The 25657-nt window shown below is 39.8% G+C and overlaps 1 protein-coding gene across 2 annotated transcripts in view; it reads right to left on the bottom strand.

The window, feature by feature from the left end:
- Positions 1-2867: 2867 nt before the first annotated feature.
- The window catches only part of FSHR (follicle stimulating hormone receptor), an 86222-nt gene continuing 63432 nt past the window's right edge, over positions 2868-25657 (bottom strand). For both annotated transcript variants that reach the window (XM_065834611.2, XM_071805889.1), the window contains 6 exons: positions 23474-23545; positions 21419-21496; positions 17966-18034; positions 17779-17853; positions 12700-12885; positions 2868-6739 (listed from right to left, as the gene is read on the bottom strand). In XM_065834611.2, the coding sequence (XP_065690683.1) occupies positions 5512-6739; positions 12700-12885; positions 17779-17853; positions 17966-18034; positions 21419-21496; positions 23474-23545 (1708 nt within the window). In that variant the 3' untranslated portion in view covers positions 2868-5511. The remainder of the gene's footprint in view (positions 6740-12699; positions 12886-17778; positions 17854-17965; positions 18035-21418; positions 21497-23473; positions 23546-25657) is intronic.

Genomic DNA, 25657 nt, shown 5'->3' with positions numbered 1-25657 from the left:
AGATGCAGAAGTCATGGAGAGGGATCTGTGCATTTCGTTCTGATTTATTGAAGTCGTCTGGCTCAAACAGTGACTGTTTCAAAACAGAATGTTCTGAGCTTGGGGAAGGGCCAGTTATCCTCGCAGCAGTCACTCAAACAAATAACTAAAATAGGAGATAGAAGCTGTAAGGCAGCGTAAGAAGACATGGACAGCCTAGTACACAGAGAGCAACAAGCAGACTTCTGATCTTTCAACTGCTGGTTCATCAAGAAATATTTCTAAGGGATGGGAAATCTGTTCATGTAGGACTGCAGGTAAAAGCAGAGCATTTCTAAGCACAGGCAGCATGAACCATCATCAGGGAAAGGACCGAGATGGTGCAAAGCTGAGGCCATGAAGAAACAAGAGTATATATGTCCAACAGGCACATGCCTGTCTGTGCAGCATAGGCAAGAAAAGAGGAAGAAACTGGGAGCATATAAAGGTAATTAGGCATTTGTAGCTCGCAACCGACACACAGAATTGCAATGCAAAGGTGACTGGTGATGGTGCAGTGTGGACCTTGGATGTCCCCTGACGAAGCTGCTGTCCCTTGTTCTGGAGACAGCACATGCACGCTATTTCTATCAGTCTTCTGCTTTTTTGCTTTAACATAGTTCTTTAACGATGAAATAAGAACCTGTGACTTGAACTTCCTTTTGAGTTTCTCTTGCTACAGGATTTTGCCATGGAAATTTCCATTGCTTGTTACCTGGGAACCATACTTCAGCAAAAATGGCCCTTTTAATGCAGAATTTTTTCTCTGGATATTTCAATGACTCAACAAAAAGGCCCATATTGCTCCATCCTGCCCTGCAAACTTCCACCCACTTATAAATACAGCGTATGCCCATCTGTGCTCTGGTCTCGTTGTGATCTTGCTAATTTTTCCTGTTCTTTTTTGGTGTGGGTAAAATTTGCTGCAGGTGTCCTGGCTGGGGCAACAGAGATCCAGGTAACACATGGCAAAGCCTGTATGAGACAGAAAAAAGAAAATACAATATTTTAGTTACAACAAGGTTAAGTGAAGCATTCATCTGATGTGTTGGACCTGGAAACATATTTTTGCCTTGCCCAGCATCATTTCTCTTGAAAAACCAATGCTTTACAACAGGTTTTTGATGGGTTTGGGGGGAGGGTGAGTATGGGGGGCAAAGGGTCCTCTGCAGTTTCTTAATGATTGAAATCCATTCCTGAGTACTTTCGTCCCTAATTGCAGGTCACCTACTGGCTCAAGAACAACTGTTAATGAAGAGTTTAATTATCCAGATGACAGCTATAAAATCTTGCTCCTGTGCTTGAATATTTTAAAGTAACAAGGCCCAGATTTTCAAATATGTGCTTGCAACCAATACTTAGACCAAAAACTCACTCTGAAGAAGAATGTGTATGTGTGATTCACATTTGCATGCACAATGGGAGATTACACATACTCATATTAAAGATGTAAATCTGTGAGGAAGTTTCTATGTGCTTAATTGACCATTTGAACCAGACCCACCTTTCTTTTATTTTTTTCATTCGGAGAGGGGGAGGGATGGTTAAATTATTCCTTGAGGATAAATCATTTTGCATTATTAACTCTTCTTAACAACAAAGCTGCATAAATTAAATGTAAGATTATCTACTGTGTCCTCAGTGGAATGATTAGGATGGAATCAACAGGAAAGAAATGTGGTCAAATGATTTGAAGACTTGCTAAATGAGATGCAAAGCCTCATCTTGCATTCTTAACAAGCTCAAATGTAGGTCTGCCTTCTAATGAGCAAAACCTGCTTGGCATGTCTGTGCAACCCCAGAGCAATGTTATAAAGAACACGACTTGGGGTTAATTTTCTCTTCTGAGTCAGGTTTTTGCTTGTGTTGATATTTGTGACAAGCTGCTCCCATTACTTTTACCTGTGGTGGCAATTCTCATGAAGTGGCCTTTGTTCCACCAAGCTGAAGCGGCCCCATTTCTCATTTGCCATCACAACACCAGATAGGTGTTTCTCGGGGAGGTCAGGTATGGGTTCCCCACAGGTACACGCCTGAAGGAATGATGCAGATGAAGTTGTTATCATGTCTGCAGAGGCAGCAAATTCTGCCAGCACAGTCTCTTTATGTCACTCTGATGGTGTCACTGTAAGGGCGAAGACAACTGTAACTCTTTAACTGGGCATTTTTGGGGCTTGGTAGAGATCAAAATGCAAGGGCCATGTAAAGGTAGGGAGGGAAACCAGAATGCATTACAATATTGTTGAGTGTCAGATCCTCTCTGGAGTGAGCGAGTAATAGGCTGGCTCCAAGTTAGAATAACTCCAGGGTTTTTCCTGTGAGTCAGGGCTGTGCTTTGACTTGGTTTCCTTGTTACCTGTGGCCTTTCTCTCCCCTACACATATGCACACACAGAAACACACTTCTTTGTCTGAACAGAAAACTCAACAAAAGAGAGCTTCCAAGGCCTACTATAAAAAGAAGACAATTAGGGTGCATCACATAAGAAGAGCCATTTATATATATATTAAAAAGGAGAAAAAACTATCAAAGTTCTGTCAGTGGTTTATATGTTATTTAATTAGAAATGTGAATTGATAGAACAGCTTGGTTAAAACAAAGACAGGTCAGTGCTGCTACATTACCTGTTTAAGAGGTTTCAAACATACGGTTCTGTTCTTTGTTAACTCTCCAGGAGGCTACTGGAGGTTTTTCTTTGCAGAGTCTCTCATCAGTCGAGTTTCATCTGTAGGTCACAGTGACCTGACTGTGGAGGCTGTGCTGCATAAATGGAGCTCTCCAGATAAGCAGTAACATTTATTGCATACTTTGTCAGCATATCTCTGGCCATACACTTGTTCTCAAGGCACTTTGTTTTGATATTGGCTTTATTAGAATGGATTTCAGAAAGGATAATGTAAAATAGTTTAAAGATTACACACACAAACATGTTGTTCGGTGTTGAGAAAATCCACACCAGACACAGGTGGCCTTTGTTACACTACAAGCACAAACAAAATGTATCCTGATTTTTTTTTTTTTTTGTCTTATACTGTTTTCTTCAAAGAAAAAACACTGCTTTAAAAAATTACTAAAAACAAACTGATGTCCCACACAGGGAAAGATTCAGGTCCTACAATGCCCCTCACAACTTGGAAAATGCTTGAAATTAAAATCCAAAGAATAGTGAAAGCCAAGGAGATCTGAGGACTACAAGAAGGAGTTTTGTTTGGCATCCACATGGTCAGCCCCCCAGCTTTGGAGCTGCTGCCACCGAAGCTCCTGTGCAGCATGTGTGGGCAGGGTGATGTGTGCCTCATGCATTTCTGTGCTGTTCTCCTGCTAGGGATGAGGTGAAGTGTAAGCTGTACTTGCTTTTCAATTATCACTCCTTGTCTCCTCTGGAGGAGCAGCCATGGGCTAGATGGCTTCATTCCCTGGACCCTGGTCTGACTCTGGCTACAAGACACAACCCTGCAAGAGCTCCTTTAATGGGTGTTTATTTGTCAAGCATATTTAACTGGGTCCTGATTCCGTGAATGTCTGGGCAACGATTTAGCATGACATAGATGGGCTGGACCAAACTCATGTCCCTGACTTAGGTGTGAGAGGATTTACAAGACTGGCTTCTAGACTATGCCTGAACTTTTCTGAACTGTCAGGTCTCATCCTATTGCCTTTGCAAATGGTCAGGACCCAGGCAAAAAAGGGGATTTGGCCTATTTATCAACCAAAATGGGCTAGTATTTGCCACAGAATGCCCCTCATTTTTGGATCAAGAAGAGAATCGAGCCTTTTAAAATGCAACTAGAATATTTGTCATTTTGGAACATCGTCTTTCAGACACTTCCATCAGGATGTGTTTTAATGGCTGTACATCAGTACACTGTATATGACATAAAACATTTGTGAAGAAGTGATTCCTCTGAGCAGTCAGAACAGCTTCCCAGAGATGAACTGTGTCTCCTGTTTTGCTGTTTCATTATTCCTTCTTCTGGGTCTTGGAGGGAGTGTTACTTGTATTGAGTGATGAAATTTCCCCCCCCAAACCCCTGTTTTATGCAGTAGGGAGCTGGTACTTCCTTTCCTGGTTAGGACATAACAAATAATCATCTCCTGTGGTTATTCACATTAGATTCAGATGTTGAAATGTGAAGCTGATGGCAGGAGAAATTATGGGTAGAAGCTTCAAGAATTGTTACTGAAGTTTTAGGAGTTGCAGGCAGGAAATATTCAAAGCGCATCACAATTAAATGTGAAGACTTCAAAGATTTATAAAATCTCATGGGGCAAACCTGTGAATTGTTTGTGAGGTGGGAATGAAGCCCAGACTCCTGTCTTGCTGTTTTCTTTATGCCCACATAAGGATTTTTTTTCCTTTTTTGTTATTTCAGCATATGCAGTGTGTGCTTTTTTTCAAGTCTTTCAATCTAGACCATCTTCTGATAATGTGCACATGAAGGTGTTTGTTTTTTTTGTTTTTTTTTTTTCAGAAGGGAAGGAGAAAGACAATTTTTGGGATTTTGGAAAACCTTTTGTTCATGTTTTCAAAAGCCATATCTGGATCCATTGTTCCTTACATAGCCCAGACAGAGCAATGCACTATTACTGCTGTATAGCAAACCTGCCTCATGTATCACGCTAGGGCTGCCCATTGGCCCATCTTCCCATACCCAAGGGACCCAGCCACGCAAGAGCGATTTTGACTCATCTTTGTGAGACTGACTTGAGAAAACACCCCTATTGTTTTTAAGGGTTTCTCTTGCTCTTGGTCGTGCTATTTCTCACCTTGAAAACAGACCCCAAACCCAACTCCTTGTTCCAAACCCAGATTAAATCTGGTTCTCTGAGCCTGCCAATCTAGATGAACACAAATCCTATGAAAAATGACACTTTTGTGCATTGTAAGACAGGTCCGTGCAGTGTGGAACAGCAAATATCAGCATAGCTGGAGTTGCCTCCTGTCCCTCTGCTGTGGTCAACAAAAATGGAAACAACACAAGATATTCTCGTTCCTGGTACGTCTGTGCTGAAGGAGGACTTTAAGTTGGCCTTCTGTCTCCTGTAATCCCAGAGGATATGATTAATGAAAAGAGCTGATTATCTGTCATTGCTATAACATGCTTCACAGACAAAAAAAAAAAAATAATTCTACTTATTTTTGTTTTTAACTGCATATAAACACTACTTAGTTCTCAATAAGCAGCTAACATCTTCCTAGAATGAAGGGAATCTCTGTCTGTATGGTGGGAGTTACCAGTTTATGATCTTATTCATTTCTTGAGACAATTAGACAAGGACACTTTGGCACATACTGAAGTTTTGTTCTTTGTCCTTCAAGAACTGGTGAAGAAGATGTGTCATCTCTGATGGCTGTTCATTGAATAAAAATAGCAAAGCAGAAATATTTTTTTCTCATAAAACCAAGTTTACATATTATGCTAAAGTCATTATTCAAATTCACAGTTGAAAGTGATTATCACATTGCCTCAGACACAAATTCATGCAAGAATTTCAGTTCAAGTGATTCAGAGGAACAGATGAATAAATAGTCCCATCACTGTTTTTTGATGCAGGAGGGCAATGGCCATTTCTTGTGTGGAAATTATGAGCCGATGAGGACGTCTCTGTTCTGTAAATCTGGGCTTGCATTTCACAGCAACCAAACTTGCTCAACAGAATGAAGAAATCCCTGCGGAAGGTCTTGGTGAAAATGGCATAGAGGAAAGGGTTAGCACAGGAATTGATGGGGTAAAACAAAACCAGAAGGATCTTGGATTTGGACACTGTGATGAGAGGAACCCTGAGTGAGGCTGATATTGCAAAAAAAGATATTGGTGCCATGCAGAGGAAGTCCGTAAAGATCAGTATGGCCATGCGCTTGGCAATCTTGGTGTCACTGTTTGAAGAGATGACATTAGGGTTTCTTACAGTAAAGTAGATGCAGATGTAGCAGCCACATATGACCACAAATGCGAGTACATTCAACACTAAAAGAAATATAACATAAGCCTGAGAAAATGGTGTTTCTATATCCATGGGCAAACAGATGCTGACCTTCATGTAGCTACTGACACCAACTATAGGAAGAAGTGCCACTGTGAAAGCAAACATCCAACCAAAAATCATTATAATCACAGCATGACGAAATCGAACCTTGCGGTCCAGTTGCATGGCGTAGGTGATGGTGTGCCACCTTTCCAGAGTTATCACAGTCAACGTGTAGACTGAGAGTTCACTTGCAAACACTGTAAAAAATCCTGCAGCATTGCATCCTGCCCCAGTTTGCCAGTCTATGGCATAGTTGTAATACTGGCTTTTGGTCTGGATATCTACAGATGCAATAAACATGAGATATATACCTATGCAGAGGTCTGCAAATGCAAGATTGCACATTAGAAAACGAGGTACGGTGAGTTTGTATTGACTACTTATTAAAATAATTAAGACAACAATGTTCCCAGTGATAGCTAAAATGCTGATAAACCATATCAGGACTCTCAGAATGTTGTATCCCATGATATCTTCACATGGATTGAAAGCATCGGGTTTAGGTGAACAAGCTACGTTAACTATTTCATTACATAAACCATAGTCAAATTCACTGTCTGCTGGGTCAAATCCTATGCCGTAGTTGGAAGTATAATCTTCGGCTGCAGATCGTCTGTGTATCTTGTTGCCAGGCTGCTTATCAAGGTCTTGCTTGGCCTGAGATATGCTACATATTGGATGTAATTCAGTGCTGAAATAGTAAAAAGAATAGCATTGGAAACTAAGAGACATGGCACAAGGCATACAACAAACACAAAATCGTTCAGTTTCCATTAACAGCTCAGTTTTTCTGTTTACGTTACTACATGGACTGCCTTGCAGCTTGAAATTAATAGTCTGGCTGGTCCCTATTTATAAAATTTTACATGAAGGTGTAAATGATTTGGAAACATCATAAAATGTGATGGAAAGGAAAACCTGATGTTTACTTCATTAGTAACAATGACACAGTCATCCACCTGGACATGTGCAGTTGGTAAGAATCTGTCCTTACTTCAACAAAATTTCTCACATAACCTGTCAGTGATAAGCTGATTCTTGCATGGAAGAAACATGTGATGATGAATTCCTACATAAGACTGAACTTTGAAGAATGAGTCAATTCAGCTGTGCCCGTAAGGAGTCTGTATAATCATAGTAATGCAACTGTCCCTTAGTATTACTCTCAAATTCCCTTTTTCCTAAAGTTTTTGGCAGTCAGTGTGCCATATTCAATCTTGTAACTCCTTCAGGGCACAGAACAGCTCCAGTTTGTGCCATCCATTTTGAGTATCTCGTATCATATTGCTAACTAGCCATTAACACAAATAAACAGCATAAACAAGTTCATGCAGTCTTCCAGTTAATTTCTAGAAGCCAGATGCCAACACAGACACAAACACAAGACATGGTAGAACATTTTGCTTAAAAGCTGTTTTTCAAAGAAAATAGATTTGAAACCAAGCAAAGTGAAGCAAAGACAAAACAAATGAAATCACACAACACCGAACCAACCCAATATTTCTGTAAAATCAGTAGTTGCTTTTGTTTCTGTCAGAAAGTATTTTTTAAACATTTTGCGTATTTTAGAAAAGGTAGATAAAGGAAATAAATGAAAAGAGTTTAAAGAAAAAATGTCTTTGAAAGTGAAATTAGTATTTTTTGCCAGTTTTGTGTTTATTTCCTAGAGGATTAACTCTATGCCCTTTTTCATGCATACACCAAAGGAAGAAACAGATGTTTTGGCTGAGATGACAGAAAAGTGATCAGTTCCATCAAACGAATAGATATCAAGGTGTGTTAACAAAATATAAACGATCAGACTTTATGAACTGCTTCTCCGTGGTCTCCTTTGAAAACTGGTGTCTCAGAAACTTGTGTCTATAGCTTTACATAAAATGGATCCAAACCTGGTCCGAATTAGGGAATGAAACAGTTGACAATGTGTTGCAAAACCAGAATGGTTCAGCTCTGTCTACTTTCATCTGCAGCCTAGACAGGAATTTAGTTGTATAACTTCTAGGACGAGAGCCCAGCTTATCTTCCACCCTGACTTGTAGTACAGTTGAGAGAAGAGCTTTCTAGGCAAGTTAGGCTGAAATTGTTAAACAATTGGCAGCAGCTTAAAAGTGAAAATTCTTTCTTGTAACCTAATTTTACCCTTTGACTTTGTGCACTCACTACATCTTCCAAAAATCGAGTTTAAAAGGTCTGCAGGAAAGGAAAACTAATGAAGGCCCAGCACCAGAAGGTGAGGAACATTTCCTATGAGATTCTGAGCATCCTCTGCTATTATCAATATTTTTTATCTTGCCTGTCAACTGAGGCAGAAAACTGATTTTCTGTGAGGTCATATATGCTCTATGGAGGTCACAATAGCAATAACAAGGCATTACATTTTACTCCCCTGTGTTCTGCTCGCATAAGGATGAGTGAGGGGTCCAGTGTATTGATCAATATATCAACACTTTCTAACTGAAAGGGAATATATACTTCTAAGGAGCAATAATCGGAGAGTAAGTCCCTTAATTTTGAGTGCAACAGATATTTGAAGGCACTGAAAACTATTGCAATTGGTGATTCTTCTTTAATGAACTGAGAGAAATATTTTTATCTGGTCATTTCTCAGCCATAAGTTAAAAATAAACTTTTTTCCAAATTACGGATGCGCTGCCTGGAGCTAAATCTGTCCCCTGATAAGACTGCTATGTAAGGCAAATTAGATGTTTCTGATTATTACAATTTATTCCTTCTAAATTATTTTACAGCCAGTGGTCCCAAATAAATTCAGGTTCCCACAGAGTCAGCTGATCCGTTTGCTCTGAGGATGGGTGACGACGAGTCTTCCGCCTGGTTACCTGTACCACGAGCAGATAAGATGGACAGTTGCAAACTCCAGAGGGAAAGAAAACCCATCCTTTGGTACTGACTGCTTACCAGTTCTTTGCCTTGGGATATTTGCCCTTAAGGTTGTATAGTGCATTCAGAACAACAAGTTAAAATATTTTTGGCAAGGGATGCTTGCTTCCTCTTGAGACAGTAGGTAATGTAGCACAGTTCATTTATTCAGTGTGTTTGTAACCCTGTTACTGTTTAAAATTGCTTTGCTGAAGTAAATCCTCTAAAAAACAAACCAGGGAAGGGACAGTTTGAAGAATGGTTAGTTACTACCTTCATACAAGATGTTATTTTATGTTCTTTGTCTGGATCTGGTGACAGCAAGAGAAACAGGCTCAGCAGGACAAACATTCCTGACCTAGGTTCTGTATTGAGCCCTATCTCAAACCAATCATCCTCACTGAAAAGTGACTTCAAGTGAGTTGTGAGCAACTCATATTATGTTCTCATGAGACGGGGCCCAAACACAACTCCTGCTGATGCCACTTTTTAAAAAAAAAAATAGGATTTCAAGTGGCAGCTCCTCCAAAGAATAATGATCGACTGGAAGGACAGAGTCATATCAATGTCATTCTTTTAGGCAGAAAGTGATCTTTATGTCAAAGAAAGCCAAAAGCTTGCTGAAGTTCATAATGGTCTCTGTCAAGGTGAAGGTTTTAACATCTAGCCTCTGCCCTACCCACACTTCAAGGATATTATTTTCCAGTCACAGAAAAATGTGAGGGAAGTTCAATATACTGCGTTGGGCTTGTCCTAAGAAATAAGTTTATCATCTGTAAGGCCAGCACCACAATATTCCAGTGTAATAAAACTACAGATCAATATTTATCATATAATCCTTCTTGGAATGGGAAACCAAACATTGTCTAAGCTTCAGTTTGTGTCTCAGTCTGGCAGAGCTGTGGTTGATGCAACATCCTCCAAAATTTAGGAAGCACTGTTGCTGTAACAAGTTTAAGCTTCCTGTTATTACAACAGAGACTGTTTGCTGATGCAGATGGATTTGGGAGAGTTTATTGAGCACGATCCACTGTGTCAAGTTATTTCACCTAAGGTTCTCAAGTGCTGCAAAAGTCTCCAAGAGGGGAAATCTTACATAAACAGGGCAGCCAGATAGGGGCCACACATCTTTCAATTAATTCCTTCCCAAATTTCCCACATGAACGTAAACTGCTGCTGTGATACTTAGAAATGCAATTCTGGGAGTGACAAGACATACTTTTTATCGTCCCTGGATTACCTGGAAGTATTCTGAGACCCAAACAGGCATGGGAGAATGGCCCTTTCCTGTGGACGTGCACGGCAGGTGAGGTCACATCAGGCTTACCACCACAAGTAATGCGTGCTGCTCTGAGCCGAGCACAGCTCTCACCAATGAGATAATGCACGTTGTGTGATCAAGCACGGCGAAGTATTAATAACTCTTAAACAACCCGAGAAGTCTTCAATGAACATACAGCTTGTGCCAGCTGTCAAGAAAACTGCTTTGAAATGAAAGTGGGTGTAGCTACTGTATGTCTGACTAATCTCTGCTGAAGTATATGGTAATGCATTTGATATTCAAACTAAACTAAAATGCATCCATTTTCTTGCTTTAAGCTAGAAGGAGGACATTACTCTTCCACTAATTGTAGTACAAGACACAGGACTGTATGAAAGAAATTGCCATTTTTAATTATGTTTTAAAGCAGTTAACAGGTAGAGTTGATATAGATAATAGATTCTAATAATTTTGCATTTATGCTTAATATTTTTTAAAGATGTGTCTGGTAAGTATTAAAGAAATTATAAATACATCCAAATTTGTTCTGTTGACCAGGATGATACAGTTCATGTGCACATGTATTTCAGTAGTCATACATCATGTATCATAAAGAAGAGCATCTCCAACTTGCATTCTATTTCTTAGCCTTGCATACACCTGGTACTATAGGAGACTGTGAAATTGTGACCAGACTTGCTCCAGAAGCAGCCCCACTGCCGTGTGATGCTCCAACCCAGCTCGCTGGCCATTGGTACTTGGGTTATGTGAGCTCTACACAGTTAATTGGCATTTCTTTTCAAATTTGCACTTGTCCAGGCAGTGGAAAGAGCTATCAGTGTCCTCCTTGGGTTCTTACCTGCTAGAGCAGAGGCATCCAAAAGTAGGGCTACACTAAGGGGCAGGTGAGTCCTGTGGGCTTTGGTTCCCTGAGCCAAGTGTGATGTGAAAGTTATTTAAAGTCCAAATGAAGTGACTAGATACTCAGAGCTTACACAACGGTCAGGACCATTTCCTCTTTTAGCTTTCCTTCAATAGCAACTCCTTCCCTGTTTTTGAAAAGTCCAGTTGCCTAATTTCTGGGATTTGGGTCTTGATTTGGCCCAAGCAGCTCAGAAGCCAAGTACCTTCAAAAATACAAACCATAGTGATATCATGGTCCCTTTGCAGATTCAGGGCTAAGCATCATCCCATTGGACTCTTAAGCAGACACCACTTTTCCACCAGTGCTGGAAGAACTGGATCCATTTCTACTTGGAAAGCTACCAAGCACTGCACCTGCAGAAGCCTGCAGAAGTATGTGAAAATGTGTCTGGTTGATAAACTGTTCTAGCAAAACTTTTAGCATTTTGGATCAAAAATGGGCAATGGGGAATGTGTTTTGTCAGATACTTTCCTGCACTCTCCACCATCAGACTTGCACTCTTTCTACAGCGAATTTTGCAAACGCATGTAGGTGCTATTTATTAGCTATCAGCACAAGAAAGATTGATTATCTTTCATTACCTGGTAACAATACAATGCTGAAAGTAACATAAATGGCTATTATAACCATTCAAATAGAAGTAGTTTATGCTTTCTCTGCATAGTTTTACTTTTCTTTGAAGTTTTAGACAACTTCTGAAGACAACGTCTTGAATTATAACAATGATCTGCATTTTTTTTTTTTTTCTGACATGGCAAATTCCAAGTCTTTGAGGACATCCAGGAAACGAAGAACTTCAAACAATAACCGGGGTTTCTGCAGGTACCAGTTCCTCATGTTTTCCAGTGGCACAAATTCAGGAGGTTCATTAGCTAGTTCACATGTACATTTGAAGTCTATCTGAGCAGCTCAAAATACCCAATGAGAATCACTGATACCTGAAATCTCACAGCAACTTGCTAATGAAAAATTAATACAAGCATGAAAATTTATTTTGGGAGTCTAAAAAGACACTCCACCCTCCCACCTCCTGCTTTTTATTTGAGTAAAAGGGTTAACCATTTTAGAAATCATGTCCAAAAACTTTTGTGTATGTAGACTGCACAGACAATGTGTCTGTAGTGCTTGGTTGGACAGTGTTCCAACATCAGTGTGGCTTTGTGAGAAAAGAGTTTAAGATCACTCAGCGGTCCTGTTACCCTCCTGAATTGACAGCCAAGTATTAACCAGCTTCTCTGCAAACACAGCTTTCTCTCCAGCTACCTCCTGAAAGTTATCAGACTTTTCCTGTTGAAAGTCTTCAGTGTGGCTTCAGGATGATCCAGCATGGCAGGTCCAAATGAAAGACAGACCTATGACAGGTAGGGTCTAGAGCTGCAGCTGGGAAAATTGCTGATGCTAACACAGTTATCAAAATGTATTACTCCTGTATGGCATGCATAAACCTGTATGTGTTGTATATTTATTTGTTTATATCCATTTACTTACCTGTACTGAAGAGACCTTTTTCTATGCAGATTTTGAGTAACTTTAATTCACTATCAACTGTTGAGAAGTAGCAAAAAGAAAAACAAATGAAATCACTTACTTTTGTCTTCTCCAGTTTGTAAATGCACAACAGTGGCTAGGATAGGTGAAGTTTGCCTCAATCAGAGATCTAAATTTGCTTAAATCAGGAAGCTTTTTTAAATTGTATGTAGACCTTGCTCTTAGCTTCTTAATGAGTTCTAATCCATGACTTGGCAAGAAACTGATTCTCGTCCTTGAAATATCCCTTTAAGAGAACATATGAAAATCTCAGTTAAAAGAAACTTTACTGCTGCTGGATGCTGGACATGTGTTTTAGACTGTCCTACTCCTTTTCAGAGTCATGACCGGACAGAGATCAGCTGGAAATCTATGCTGAAAAGAGGTTTCAGAGATAAATTATGTGTTCCTCCAGGAAACCTGATGTAATATTAATTACAAACAACAATCAAGTGATGTTAGTTTGGTCAGAGAAAAAAAGAAAAAAAATCCCATAATTCTCTGGGTAAGAATTAACAGGGACATCAACCATTAGTGCCATATGATTCTGGGTTTAGTATTATAAATACCCAGTAATGCAACAGTCATCCCAGAATACTGTTACAGGCTAAAAAGGCTGATGAAATCACAACAGAAATTTGCTATGTGAACATCACATCACAGAAAGGCTGCTGTGGAAAAGGCAGAGAGAAGATCATAGGGCGGGTACAGATGTGAGGAGAGGTTTGGGATATCAGGTTTTGTCCTCATTAGGAAGAAAAATATTAAAGAGAGACAGGGGTGGCATGGTTCAAACTGTGAGGAACAAAAATAACAAAACATTTCCAGGGGTAAAAAAAAACAAAGAGAGCACAGACTGAAGTGAAGAAAGGGGCAAGATTACAGAAGGTTAGGAGAAAAGTATTTCTGTAGAAGGCAATTACTGTGTGGGACAGGCTATCAAAAGCAACGATGGGAGCAGCAGCTACTAATGTATTAAAGAGAGCGTCTATGGGGCTTTTAAAAGGAAACACATTGTGCAAACACTAAATCTTGGCTTGTGTCATGCAGGCTGGGAAAGGGAAGAGGAATCAAATGTGTTCCATCACAAGGCTAAGAGATACATAGGAACCCATCCCCATGGCTCCAGGATATAACAGCTGGGGCAAAATGTGCCCGCATTTCCCTCACTGGGGCACAAACTGTGTCCTTCAGCCTGTGACAGCAGGAGTGCTCACTCCTTTCTCTTAAGAGCAATAGTAAAAATGAACTGCACAAAATCATCCTGTCCTCCCTTAGTCCCTGTGCTTTTATGGCCTGAGGTTTATACAGGATGCAGTGTTTGCTGAGGCTGCTCTGCTCTTTATTCTCTGACAAAATAAAGGAATTTTCCCTAATCAAGGAACAGGACTGACAATATTTGTCATTTTCTCCATGCTCTCTACAAGGTACAGTTTCCAATTCATCTATAACAGTATGATGTCAGGACAACATGTTATTTGATGTCTATTACCCAACATACACAAATTGTTTTCATTATTATATTAATACAGTATAGTGATACTATGTGAAGGGGAGACCAGGTTTTAGCCATACGCAATAAAGTTCAGACAGTTGCTGCATATCATATGCATATTTACACCTCTGTTTTCTGTTCTAAGAAACAAAATTAATACCAGGAAATGGCTCTGTTTGAACTCATAGCCTTTAGCTTAGAGTGGCCCAATCAAACAAGTTCATAGACAGCTAATAAAGCAGTTGGTAGTGGGTAAAGATGACCTTCATGTCCATTCTGTGCCCATCCTGTGCCCACAGCTGAGGCTTTGCATCCAGCCTCTGAAGGAATGTACCGCCTTCAAAAACTGGACCATGAACTGTGGCAGCAGAGGAGCAAACACAGACCCCACTCTGCTACCCTGACCTGGGGCCAGGACTTCTACTGGAAGGGCAAGACAGACTGATAGAGTCAGTAATGTTTTGACCATCTGCAGGTCAGGCTGAGAGAAGCCGTGCTGTGGTCCTGAGGTTCTGGGCCTCACCTGTTGCAGGAGCTAAAAAAAGCAGCCAATGAAAAATTTTAGGCTATCATTTTCTGACTTAGACACTTGAAGAGGTAATTAGGTTTCAGTGAGTAAACTTGATTGTTCCATGGACTGACTATTGACCTTAGCATACTGCCTAATGAAAACTGTCACCTAGAGTATCTACTCATGACTGAACAACTAAAGAGCAGTTTTCGACCTAAATCCACAGAAAGCATCACTCACGGCATCATTAAGACCCTGTGAAACTTCACAAGAGCTCATAATTCTGAACAAAAGTATGGAAAATGTTTTATTTGGCTCGTTAGATAAAATATTTACCAAGTGTTAACCGTTATTACATTCAGTGAAAATAACAACTAAACAGGAATAGGAACATCACTGAAAAATTGCTAAAATCTTACTGGATCTCTGGGAATCTCCAAACAATGTCATTAATATTAAATATTTTTCCATGAAAATATTTTCTTTTTTTTTTTTTTTTTCTTTTTGTGCTCTTTATTGCACATAACAGAAGCAAATTAGGGAAAGTGCTTTGAATTTTTCTGCAGGGTTTTTTGCTATGTCTGGTAGGGATAGTTATCAATACACCACTGACAAGGTCCTGAACAGCAAACACAGACATTGTGCAGGTGGTTTAGTAACTTACTCCACTGAGTCGCCGCATGCAGACATCAGCGCAGAGGTTCTTTGGGCCATTGCTCTCAAGTTAGAGGCTTGATAAATTAAATAAGCACGATGAACAAGATGATAAAGTGGCACTAGAAAATCAAACCAGAAAGCATTGGTGACTGGAATACATGGTCTCGTACTATTATTGCTTGGATGCTAGTCATCAGCCTTGACAGCAGCCAGTGCAGGAATAGAAAAAAGGAACCTGACTTCTCTTCCAGTCACTTCCCTTTCCCACTGGGAGGCTCTGTTGGATTAGTAAAAATGCTGATCAGCTGATGGAGTTTGAAAGGTACACACAGAAATGGCAAGAAATGGCTGGAGGAGCAGCAATCAGAGAGGGGCAGGCTGACTGGTGAGAACAATTTTCTCCTTTTATCTAAACGGGCCTCTGACTGTGCTTCAGGGACTCAACTGTCAAGCTGGGGATCTACAGGAGCTCTCCTGTGGCCCCTATGTGTGGGTTTCCTGTTGAAGCCAAATTGCAAGGCTAGGATGGACCAGAGCCATACCTCACCCTGCATCCAAGTCAGGACATAGCCAGAGAACGCCTAAGGACTTCAGTAAAAGCTGGTGCAAGCCACTGCAGATCTGCCAGCACCAGAAAATGATTAAATGAAACAATATGGCTGAAAACTGAAGCTATGAACCTCCAGGTTGGAAATACAGTGCGTTTCTGTATAGAAGGGATGTTTATAAGTGTGGGAGTAATTAGCCATTTGATTTAGTTGCCTACTGTCAGCACTGAAGTCCTTTAACTCAAAACTTGAAGTCTTTCCAAAATATTTTAATTCTGCCAAGAGTTGTAAGCCTCAGAGAGGAAATGATTTGTGAAACTGTAGCCTGTACAGGGGCTAAGATTGCTGCTTTCTGACATTATAATTTGTGTTTGTGTTTCTTTCACATTATTGTAATATGCTGAGTTATAAAATAGAAGTTGTATTAATTGACTCTAGAACATTGGTTCAGGAAGACCAAGAATTAAAACATCCTGACATTCATTCTAATAAAATATTGAAGTCTGCAACACAGATTATATTGCAACAACCCTATTTGTCCCAACAAAGATGTGGTTATGGGTCAATCATTTCCAGAAGTGAAAGTGCATTCCTGGTGTAAACTACAGTGATGGATGAGTGAGAAAGCTCTTCTTTCTTGATCTCAGTCAGCATAAAAAGGTAATTTCCCATCCATAGAATAATGGATGTATTGGTAATGGAACAGAGAACTTCTCACACAAATAAACTATCAAATGAACCTGAACTACAGCCAAAGCAATTTGATAAACCTCCAGAATATTATTGTACCAGCTACAAGTTGCAGAGAAAATGAATTTACTTTTTGCTGCAGGAAACAATGCTTTTCCAAAGAAACATCAATGATATTACTGCTGAAAAGATGCTCCACTGGCAGTCTTTTCTGAAGAAGGAAGACACTTCAAAGGAGTGATGGAAGAGCAGCAGAATGCAGTAACCTGTACCATAGCTCTTCATATCACAAGTGCACTGTTCATCACAATGTGGGAAAAAGGCCTTCGGAAGAGCTCTCATCTGAACTCAAGGTTAACTCAAGTCATTTTTCTCCCTCTTCTTCAGATTTCTAACCAACCTCTGTGTGAAATGTTCCTGCATCTCCAATGACCTGTTTTCACCCTTTGTGGGTAACTCCTAGCCCTCTCTGGACATCCAGAGTAGATAGGAAGAGAAAAAGGCTATATAGAATTGGTGAGACAAAAAATTATTCCTGTGTCTCTGTTGCAGCTCTTATGTGTTGTGGCTTGTGTTCAGAAACACAAGCAGTTGTGTGCACTCCACAGACGTTTCCAGACTTCGTGGCAAACCATGCTTTGAGGTAGTGGTGACTGAGATTCATGAGCATCCTACTGCTGAATTATCTACTGCTGAGTTCTCGCTTTCCAGCTTATCACCCACCAAAGACATCCTGCTGTAGCTGCATGATACATCTCACACTTTTCTCTACAGGGTATGGGACATCCCAATCCCTGTTCCTGTAGGGCAGGGATTTTTTATCTTTAGAATTATACTCTAGAGATGCAGGAGCAGATCTACAGTAGTAAGCAACTCAGATTTAAGCACTGAGGATCCACTCAGCTTCTCTTGATTTTGTTCAAACAAAAAACTAACAGCATTTTTCTCTGGAAAATATGAAGCAGAATTACTCTCTTAAAGAGCTTAACTGCAGAGAGGAATCTAGATCTAAATCCCTGGACAAAAATACTCCCCAAAATTTGAGGAAAAAGTGAAAATGTGAATCTAGACCATAATTTCAGATATAGCTTCCAGGTTTTCTTAATGTTCAGAAATACGCCTCCAGTTTCAAACTCCAAGATTTGTGAGATGTTGAAATCCAGACTGGCATTCACATGTTCCTCTTTGTTCTTTTCAAGGGGATTATTAATGATAAAATAATATCTGAATATTACTTACAAAACAACAGGCCCATTGGCTCCTTGGAAGACTTCATTTGGTAATTTTTCGAGGTTGTGATTATCACTTAGATTTCTGAAAGACACAATAATATCAATGTTAAAACAACATGAGATTAAAAAAATAGCTTGCAACCATCACTACCTTGTAATAATTGCTTTTCAGAATAGTAAACAGAAATAGTTACAGCTCATCCAGGTAGGTTCCATTAAATGCATGATTTTCAATTTCCCGAATCCCATTTTTATTTAGCCATCTGCAATACAGAAAAAAAGGAAAAGAACGTTGTTCTTATTCATGCTTCATGACTAAAATGTATGTAATTCAACGAGTATAATTATTAAATGGGTATTAAAATGGTGAAATTTCTATGAATACCATCTGGTAAGATCCCAATAGCTGGAGGAAGGCTTTGGAGAATACAGATGTGAATAGAGCAGATGAGCGCTACCATCAGAGATGAGAGCTAGAGTAAATTTCTGAAGCAAGGGCAGAGCTGATGCAGACACTGGCACTGTTCATGTCTCCCCTGGGAAGGCTACAGCAGAGTCAGTGAGGTTTTTCCAGGTTAATCCCAGGAGGGGTGAGACCAGAATCTTTCTGCTGGTGCTGTCAGTGCTGATTAGGTTTACTTTTTTCAAGATGCTTAACCTTTGTCAGTTATTAGAGAAAAAGACCTCTCGCTGCCTGTGGTGGTGTCACGTCCTTGTCGGGGCAGGCGGAGGAGGGAGGGTGACTGTCCTCAAGTTGGGCAGGAAGGGGGTGGCAGTGATGCCAAACTGTCCAGGAAGCAGCTGATTCCTCCTACATCTGCTACCTCGACAAATTCTAGTCCCTGTCTGCCCTGCTGCCCCTGCCCCTGGGATCTGTTCCCTGAGAGGAGACACAGGTAGTGAACCTGGGAATTGAAGCTCCTGAGGCTTTCTGCCAAGTTTTTATGCTGGTGCATTAACTAATTAATGTTTAACATCCTTCTCTCTCTTCCTTTCACAGTCCTAAAAATTTACATTTGGGTCAGTTATATTTATCATCTTTATGGTGCAATCTTTCATCTTGCTTTAGGTGTCATTTTGCAACTCATGCCCTCTCCAACAGGCAATGGCAGGTCTGATTGATGGCAAAAATGGCATGATTTAATTAAACTGTCAGCAAAACTGAATGTTTTGTTTCTAATTCACACTGAAAACTGAGCATGCAAGTGACCCACTTATCTAAGGTCTGAGGTGGTGAGATAAGGTCAGAATGGAAATCAGCTATGGGTCTGGTTGAAATGAGTATGCTTTTGACCAATATAGGCAGATGTACATAGCTCTGTGTCTATAATGTCTGTCAGGTTGAATCAGGAGAACTGTCACTGTCCCTTTCACTTGCAAGCACTATTAGACAGGAGTGAGCAGGCACAGAGAGACATGTCCCTGCTTGCTGCATTTAAAACAGTTATTATCTTACATTGATCTTATCCATCCATACCTGCCAGGCTGATACATATGCTTTTAATCGCAGTATTAGCACTTACTGCATTCTCTCAATGAACATGATGCTAATGCAATGAGATACTAAGGTTGTAAAATCAGTCACTGATTTTCAGAGCCATACAGGGTAGACTTTACACTCCTGACACCTGGCTAATCACATTCAAGTAGTAAGAAGAGCAAACAAAATTCTACCTAAATCTCAAGACCTAATTATATTTTATATAGACAAGTTTCTATTGAGACAAATTGTCCCCTCACTTCAACCAGCATCCTTACTGACAATGGAGGCAGAGATCCAGAGCTTGGACATATGGGGTTTTTACTCCCTATTTGGTGGCTGTAGTGGTATTTTTAAAACACACTTTAAAATTCATGTGGTGCAGGACGCCACTGCCCCTGAAGTACTATTTACACCCTCTTTCAGGGCAGAAAAGCTCCATCTTAGGCTCTAAGTGGCGTGTGGACCTGGAAGAAAGGAGAATTTCTTCTATAAATTTCTAGCACGTCTTTACCAAATGTATCCACAGTCTTGAGCAGATCCCATGCATAGTGTAAGATCAGATCCAATGCAAATTACTGACTTAAACGTTCTTGGAGCCTGCCACAGTGAAACCTGCTAAAATTAGAAGTCCCCAGAATGTAGAGGTTCAGTGGGTCTTAGGTGTTTTTAATGCCATCTTAACATGCTGGATTTCATAAAATGATGTTGCTGTAACAGTGACTTACATTGCTTTGCATAGTGACTTCAGTTTTTTATAGGAAGGCAGAAAATTTTGGTCTAAAATGAGGCAAGGTCGTCACAGCACAAGGAAAGCCTCATCAGGGGCTCTCAAAGAGCACAAGCAGGGCCCTTTTCCCAAGGGAGAACTGCAGCAGAGGCAGGGCATTGCCTGACCAGGCGAGTGGTGGCCAGGTCTGCTTGCTCCTGCACACACAGGTGGGCACACAGAGCCCACAGCCATGGGGCTGTTGCAGGACAAAGCAGATGGAAGAGGACACAATCCTCTCACAGGCCAATTTTACTAGCAAACCAGCAGCCTTATGTCCTCAGAGAAGACTACCCTTCAACATCCAAGCAGTAATCATACAAGCAATGGCACATCCTAGGGAGAGGGGGGAGCCAATTTCATGCTGCTCAAGTAGCACAGAGAGGTCAAATCGCAGTAAAAAATCAGATATTTATCTCACCCCTCAGTGGTATTACGGAAACAAGCTCTGAAAATACAAAGTCCCACCTGAGCAGCAAATACTATGATCACAGGAGAAAAGGTAAACTAGTACATTTAGGGTATCTTGACTTGAACATATAATAGAGAAAACTGTGCGTGTGTTTAAAACTTCAGGGAACTTGACATACACAGAGGTTATGCATAACTGATGGAGACAAAGGCGAGATAACAGCTAAATGACTTGTTACTGGCCTCTTTTCAAACAATGATGGTCTGACCTTGCTACCACGAAAATAATGTGAGCCCAATCAGTCAATCAGATCTCGTTTGACTGCTTCAGCATGTGAGGTAAACTGCACACACTCTCTGGGAAATTTTTCCAGTCTGGGCACTGGCTAGATGAAATGAAGGCAGCTTGTTAGCAAGCAAACAGGACGTTTTGATACAGCAACAGAAAGGATCAAAAAAGCCAGATAGTTTATTAAAAAACATGACTGTTCAAGTCAAATGTAGTCATCTAACCACACAGCTTGAAACTGCATTGTGAACTGGCCTGTATCAATGCATTAACATTGTATACAAATATACCGCATTTCCACAAGATCTACATATATTTTGCCTGAGTAATAAACATCTTTGAATCATGTGTCTGACTGTAAATATTTATGAGTCATGCCATCCTTTTGAATACAATTTCTATCGCATGGAACTGTTGTTGTAGGTGGAATATGTTTAACCTTGGCATCAGTAATTACTAAATTTTCTCTATGCTGTGCTTCTAAAATAAAGATCAGGATCTGAATACAGCAACAAAAAAGCCCACAAAAGCATTTATTTTTTCAGAAAACAAAATACAGAGATTTCAGGAGAAGTCTAAAATCTCAAACTGAATTTGTAAGTGTATAAAATAGTCCCCATCTCCTGGTTTCCTTGACCCTAATCTGGAGAAGAAATGACCTAACGAGGAAAATAATGTATTTGCCATGTCTTACTCACAGAATCACACTTTCAGAACTCAGGCCTGTGAATGAATTTCTTTCAATCGTACGTATATTGATGTTGTCTTGAATATCTCTGAAAAATAGAATATGACAGAAATGACACCTTTTTGTACATCTGTGATCCTTTCAATTCAATATGTTATTTCAAATACAATATTTTTCCTAATAGACAGTCCAAGGAAGTATTGTATGTAGAAGTTGACTACTTAAGTTTTTAAGACATTTTGTCTGCAGAGCACAAATGTTATAATAAAGGCGGGACCATCCCCATACTTCCCTCCCAAATAAGCCAAAGCTATTAAAACGCATAAAAGCACAGATCTTATAAACCTGAGGTAGATTAAATAGTTCCTCCAGCAAACATACTACCCAGAAAATGCAAACTGAGGAGCTTCGAGGCCATCCCAACCAGAAGAAGGAAAATCCATTAACCTTTTTGGCCTGATTCAGCAGGGTACCTACCAGCCCATGAATAATTCCCCTGCTGATGTCAATGGGGTTGCTTATAAGCTTTGTATGTGCTTAAGAACTTAAGACACGGGACCCTTGTCAATGCAGTTTGTTGAAGTGACAAGTTCAGTCTTTCAGCAGTTTTGACTGATACGAGAAAAGGAACGGCAGATATACATTCTGTTGCTTGCTCAAAATAGACCTCAAAGAAGTTAAACAGTATTACTCATAATTTAGACTCAGGATATGGTTGCTTTCATGCTGTTTCTGTTGGAAAGCACAGAACAAAATCAATTATCTGCAAAGCTTGAAATTAGGCTTGGTTCCAAAATTATCTCATGCTGAGAGTTGAATATGGCCACAACTCTGTATTAACTGACACACAGAGGTCTCGTTCTGCACAAGGCCCATCAAGACCAATCTTTGAGACTTAAGTATTGGCACAACAAGAATTTTCTTATTGACCTCGGTGGGGTCAGGGTTTGAAACAAGGTCTAGTTTTGGACTTAAGCAGTATAAAGGGCTAGTTATTCTTACAGAAAAGTGAGGCATTTCACCTGAAAAAACCCAAACCTCTTGCTCATCAGGACACGGTAATTCAAATCTAGTTAAGACTGATGATGAACTTACAAGTATACAGGGGGAAGGCTCTGTAGCTCTGTATCTGTTGCATTTGCTTGGTAGTTTCAGGGAGCCCTGAAATGCAGTCCTCAAAATTACAGTTGTTAAATCTATTACAGCAATGTATTTCTTATGTTATATGTTTGCATGCTATATTCAGTCTTCTCTCTCTATGTTTTCTATGCATTTTTATTCATATCAATGGCCATTACTAAGACAATTGCAGGATTAAAGTTTCTGCACCTTGAAATCTTCTAATCAAAATTTGAACATGCAGAACTTTGCCTGTGCATTAACAAATTCTCTTGTCCAATGGCAGGAAAGAAATAGTTGCTTATCTCCTGAGTTTTCTGCTTGTCCTAAGAACTGATGGAAAAATTTCTGTTCAGATTTCTTTCAGAAAAGAAAACCCAAACTTTTGCTGACATGCATTTTTTAAAGAAAAATTGAAATTTTACAGGAAAAAAGTGCCTGTTTTCCCACAAGATTTTACCTTTTTTTTTTTTTCCTATTACAATTTGAATTTTCCACAGAAAAACATATCTTGTTCTCTGGACAGTTTCTTATAGGCATGGTAGAGATATTTCCACAGCTCCGAGATCAGCAATTCTTGCCATGCAAGCCAGAGAACTGTCACCAGGTGGCAACAAATTTTCACTACCACCAGCTTGGTTTGGATTTCAACTGGTGAGAGAGGAGTAAAATCCTGTTTATCCAGCTCCTGGGCCATCCAGGCACACACTTAGAGGAAGAGTGGTCTGTAAAGTGCAAGCTATAACACTTTGTAGAAATAAGACCCGGGGAGAACTGAGATCTTTCAGGCCACATTATAATGGATACCTACAAAATTACAACCCAAAATGCTACCGTGAAGCTAATAAGTGAACACAAGGGGAATAAAATCTTGAAAGGTTTTGTTGGAGCTGGAGAACATTCAAAGGGATCTTTTAAAAAGTGAAAAGTGGACATTAAAACTTACAGTAAAACTTTCTGGAAAGAGTGCACCTTATGAACAGCAGGTAAAAACCGAAGGCCAGTGTTTGATATTAACCTGAGGTGGAGAGAACAGATGAACATTATTCACTCTTCTCCAGGAACAAAGCAATAATTAATAAAGAGGAAAGAACATTGGACTTAAAATGGTAGCCACAAAAGGCAGAGTTTAGCCACATACAGGGGTTTTGCCCATGGGAAACTTGGCATTGTAATGTAAAAAGGGTTTTTGGCAAAGCATGAGCCCCACTGAAATCAAGGGAGAAATCCTGACCTGGATAATTACACAGTCCCTCCTGATGATCTCAGGAAGCTGTCAATATTAATTTACCAACCATATCCTAAGAAATCAACTGCACAGACACAGAATAATTATTTTCATAGTAGCTCTTTTAAGACAGAAGTATCAACTCACCACTATTTAAACTTTCTACTGTAATAAAGGATACATTAATTTCACTGGAAATAACGTTATTTCATGAAAATAAGGGAGAATTAGGACGCTTTATTCCCCAGCACCTCCCATAGCGAGGAAGCAGATACATGGAAACATTTCAGCATCTTGCATGACTAGAAATGGGCCTAAGTCTCCATGTTTAACTACTTCCAGCCTCTCACCATGTTGAACATCACTGGCTTCTGCATTGCAGTTCCTGTCCATGAAACACCATCCCCGGAATGATAACTCTGAAAGACAACTCTGTGCCTACAACCAGTGGGGAAACAGGGCCACAGGTATCCACAGACCCGCATTGTGTCCAATTTTAGCAAATGGCAGTAACAAAGGCAGGACAAGCGTGATGCTGCCATGCAGCAGGAGGCAGCTGGTGGCTGCTGACGTCTGGGAGGGCTGAGTGCAGGAGGCAGGCAGAGTTGGATCAGGCTGATGCTACCAAACAAAGGTAAAATTTGGGTTCTTGAAAGGATAACTATCTCTTCATATTTTTAATATGTCAGATGGTAGAGAAGGTAACATTTCATTGAGAATGTTGGAAAAGCCTCAGTAGTACATGGAAAATATTTTTTATCCTGACACTTGAACAGAACAATGTTCTTTCACTACTGGATGTGATTTTTTTTTTTTTTCAATACTAATTCCTGAATAATTGAATGATGAAGAAAAGCACTGTCTGAGACTGGAAAAAAGAACAGGATTCATTTGATGTTTATTATGAGCCCAGATTATTTCAGGAGAGTTGTAACCTTTCAAGTTTCACAAACTGAACTGAAGCTAAACACCTATACATGACAACCAGATCCTAAATTTGGGCACTGAGGGTGACACACAAGTCATTCACTTGCATAGGTATTGCTCTGATCTCCCTGAGGTGGTATCTGGATATCCTCAGATGTACACATTGCAAAGCCAACTTGTCATCTTTCTTATGCGCACACAAAAAAAATATACAGTGAACATTCGAGAAGCCAATTTGGGAAAGTTGCTGAAATGTCATGGCTATTTCATCTCAGGAGTCAGAGTAGTCCGACATTGCATTAGTTTAAAAATAACAGCTGTCACATATGACCAAGAAAGCTCTACAAAAACACATTTGTAAAATATTATGTATAGTTAAATAGAAAAAATGATTAATGAAGTAGGTGGATTTCACAAGACCCTTATTATTTAAAGTACTTCTGCACTTGTATTTCATGAAAGGAGAATTAGAAGCAACAAATGAAGAACCTGTAACTCCATCCTTACAGTATTTTAAAGTACACTCTCTAAATTACTGGAGATGTACAGGAATTTAGTTGAAAGCTGCCTTTAATTTTAAATGAGTCATATGCTAAAAATTTATGCAATTCTTTATACAAGCCACTTGTTAAACAGAAGTTATGCTATGCTTTTGCCTTAGTAGAAGCGAACTGCCGCCATGTCCTCTGTGGCTACTGCAGGACAGAGGAGAAGACATGAGAAGCTTTTCTTTCTACAGTACTTTCCCAAGAAAATCTCCAGCGTCATGCTGCAGTAATGAAAGATGACGATACTCTAATATATGCTATTCAAATACTGCCTCCAATGCAACTTACTCCCAATGTATCAAAATAATACACTGATTAGCAGGGCTTTTACCATACATGTATGAAGAAACATATTCAAGATCTTTGGTTGATGCCATAGTCCTTATCTTTCCAGTAATCCAAGTGTTCAGTGCTCAATTTGTACTGG

Source organism: Patagioenas fasciata, chromosome 3, assembly GCF_037038585.1.
Source record: "Patagioenas fasciata isolate bPatFas1 chromosome 3, bPatFas1.hap1, whole genome shotgun sequence".
NCBI lineage: Eukaryota > Metazoa > Chordata > Aves > Columbiformes > Columbidae > Patagioenas > Patagioenas fasciata.
The sequence above is the reverse complement of the archived record's forward strand: the minus strand, read 5'-3'. Positions and strand labels throughout refer to the sequence as shown.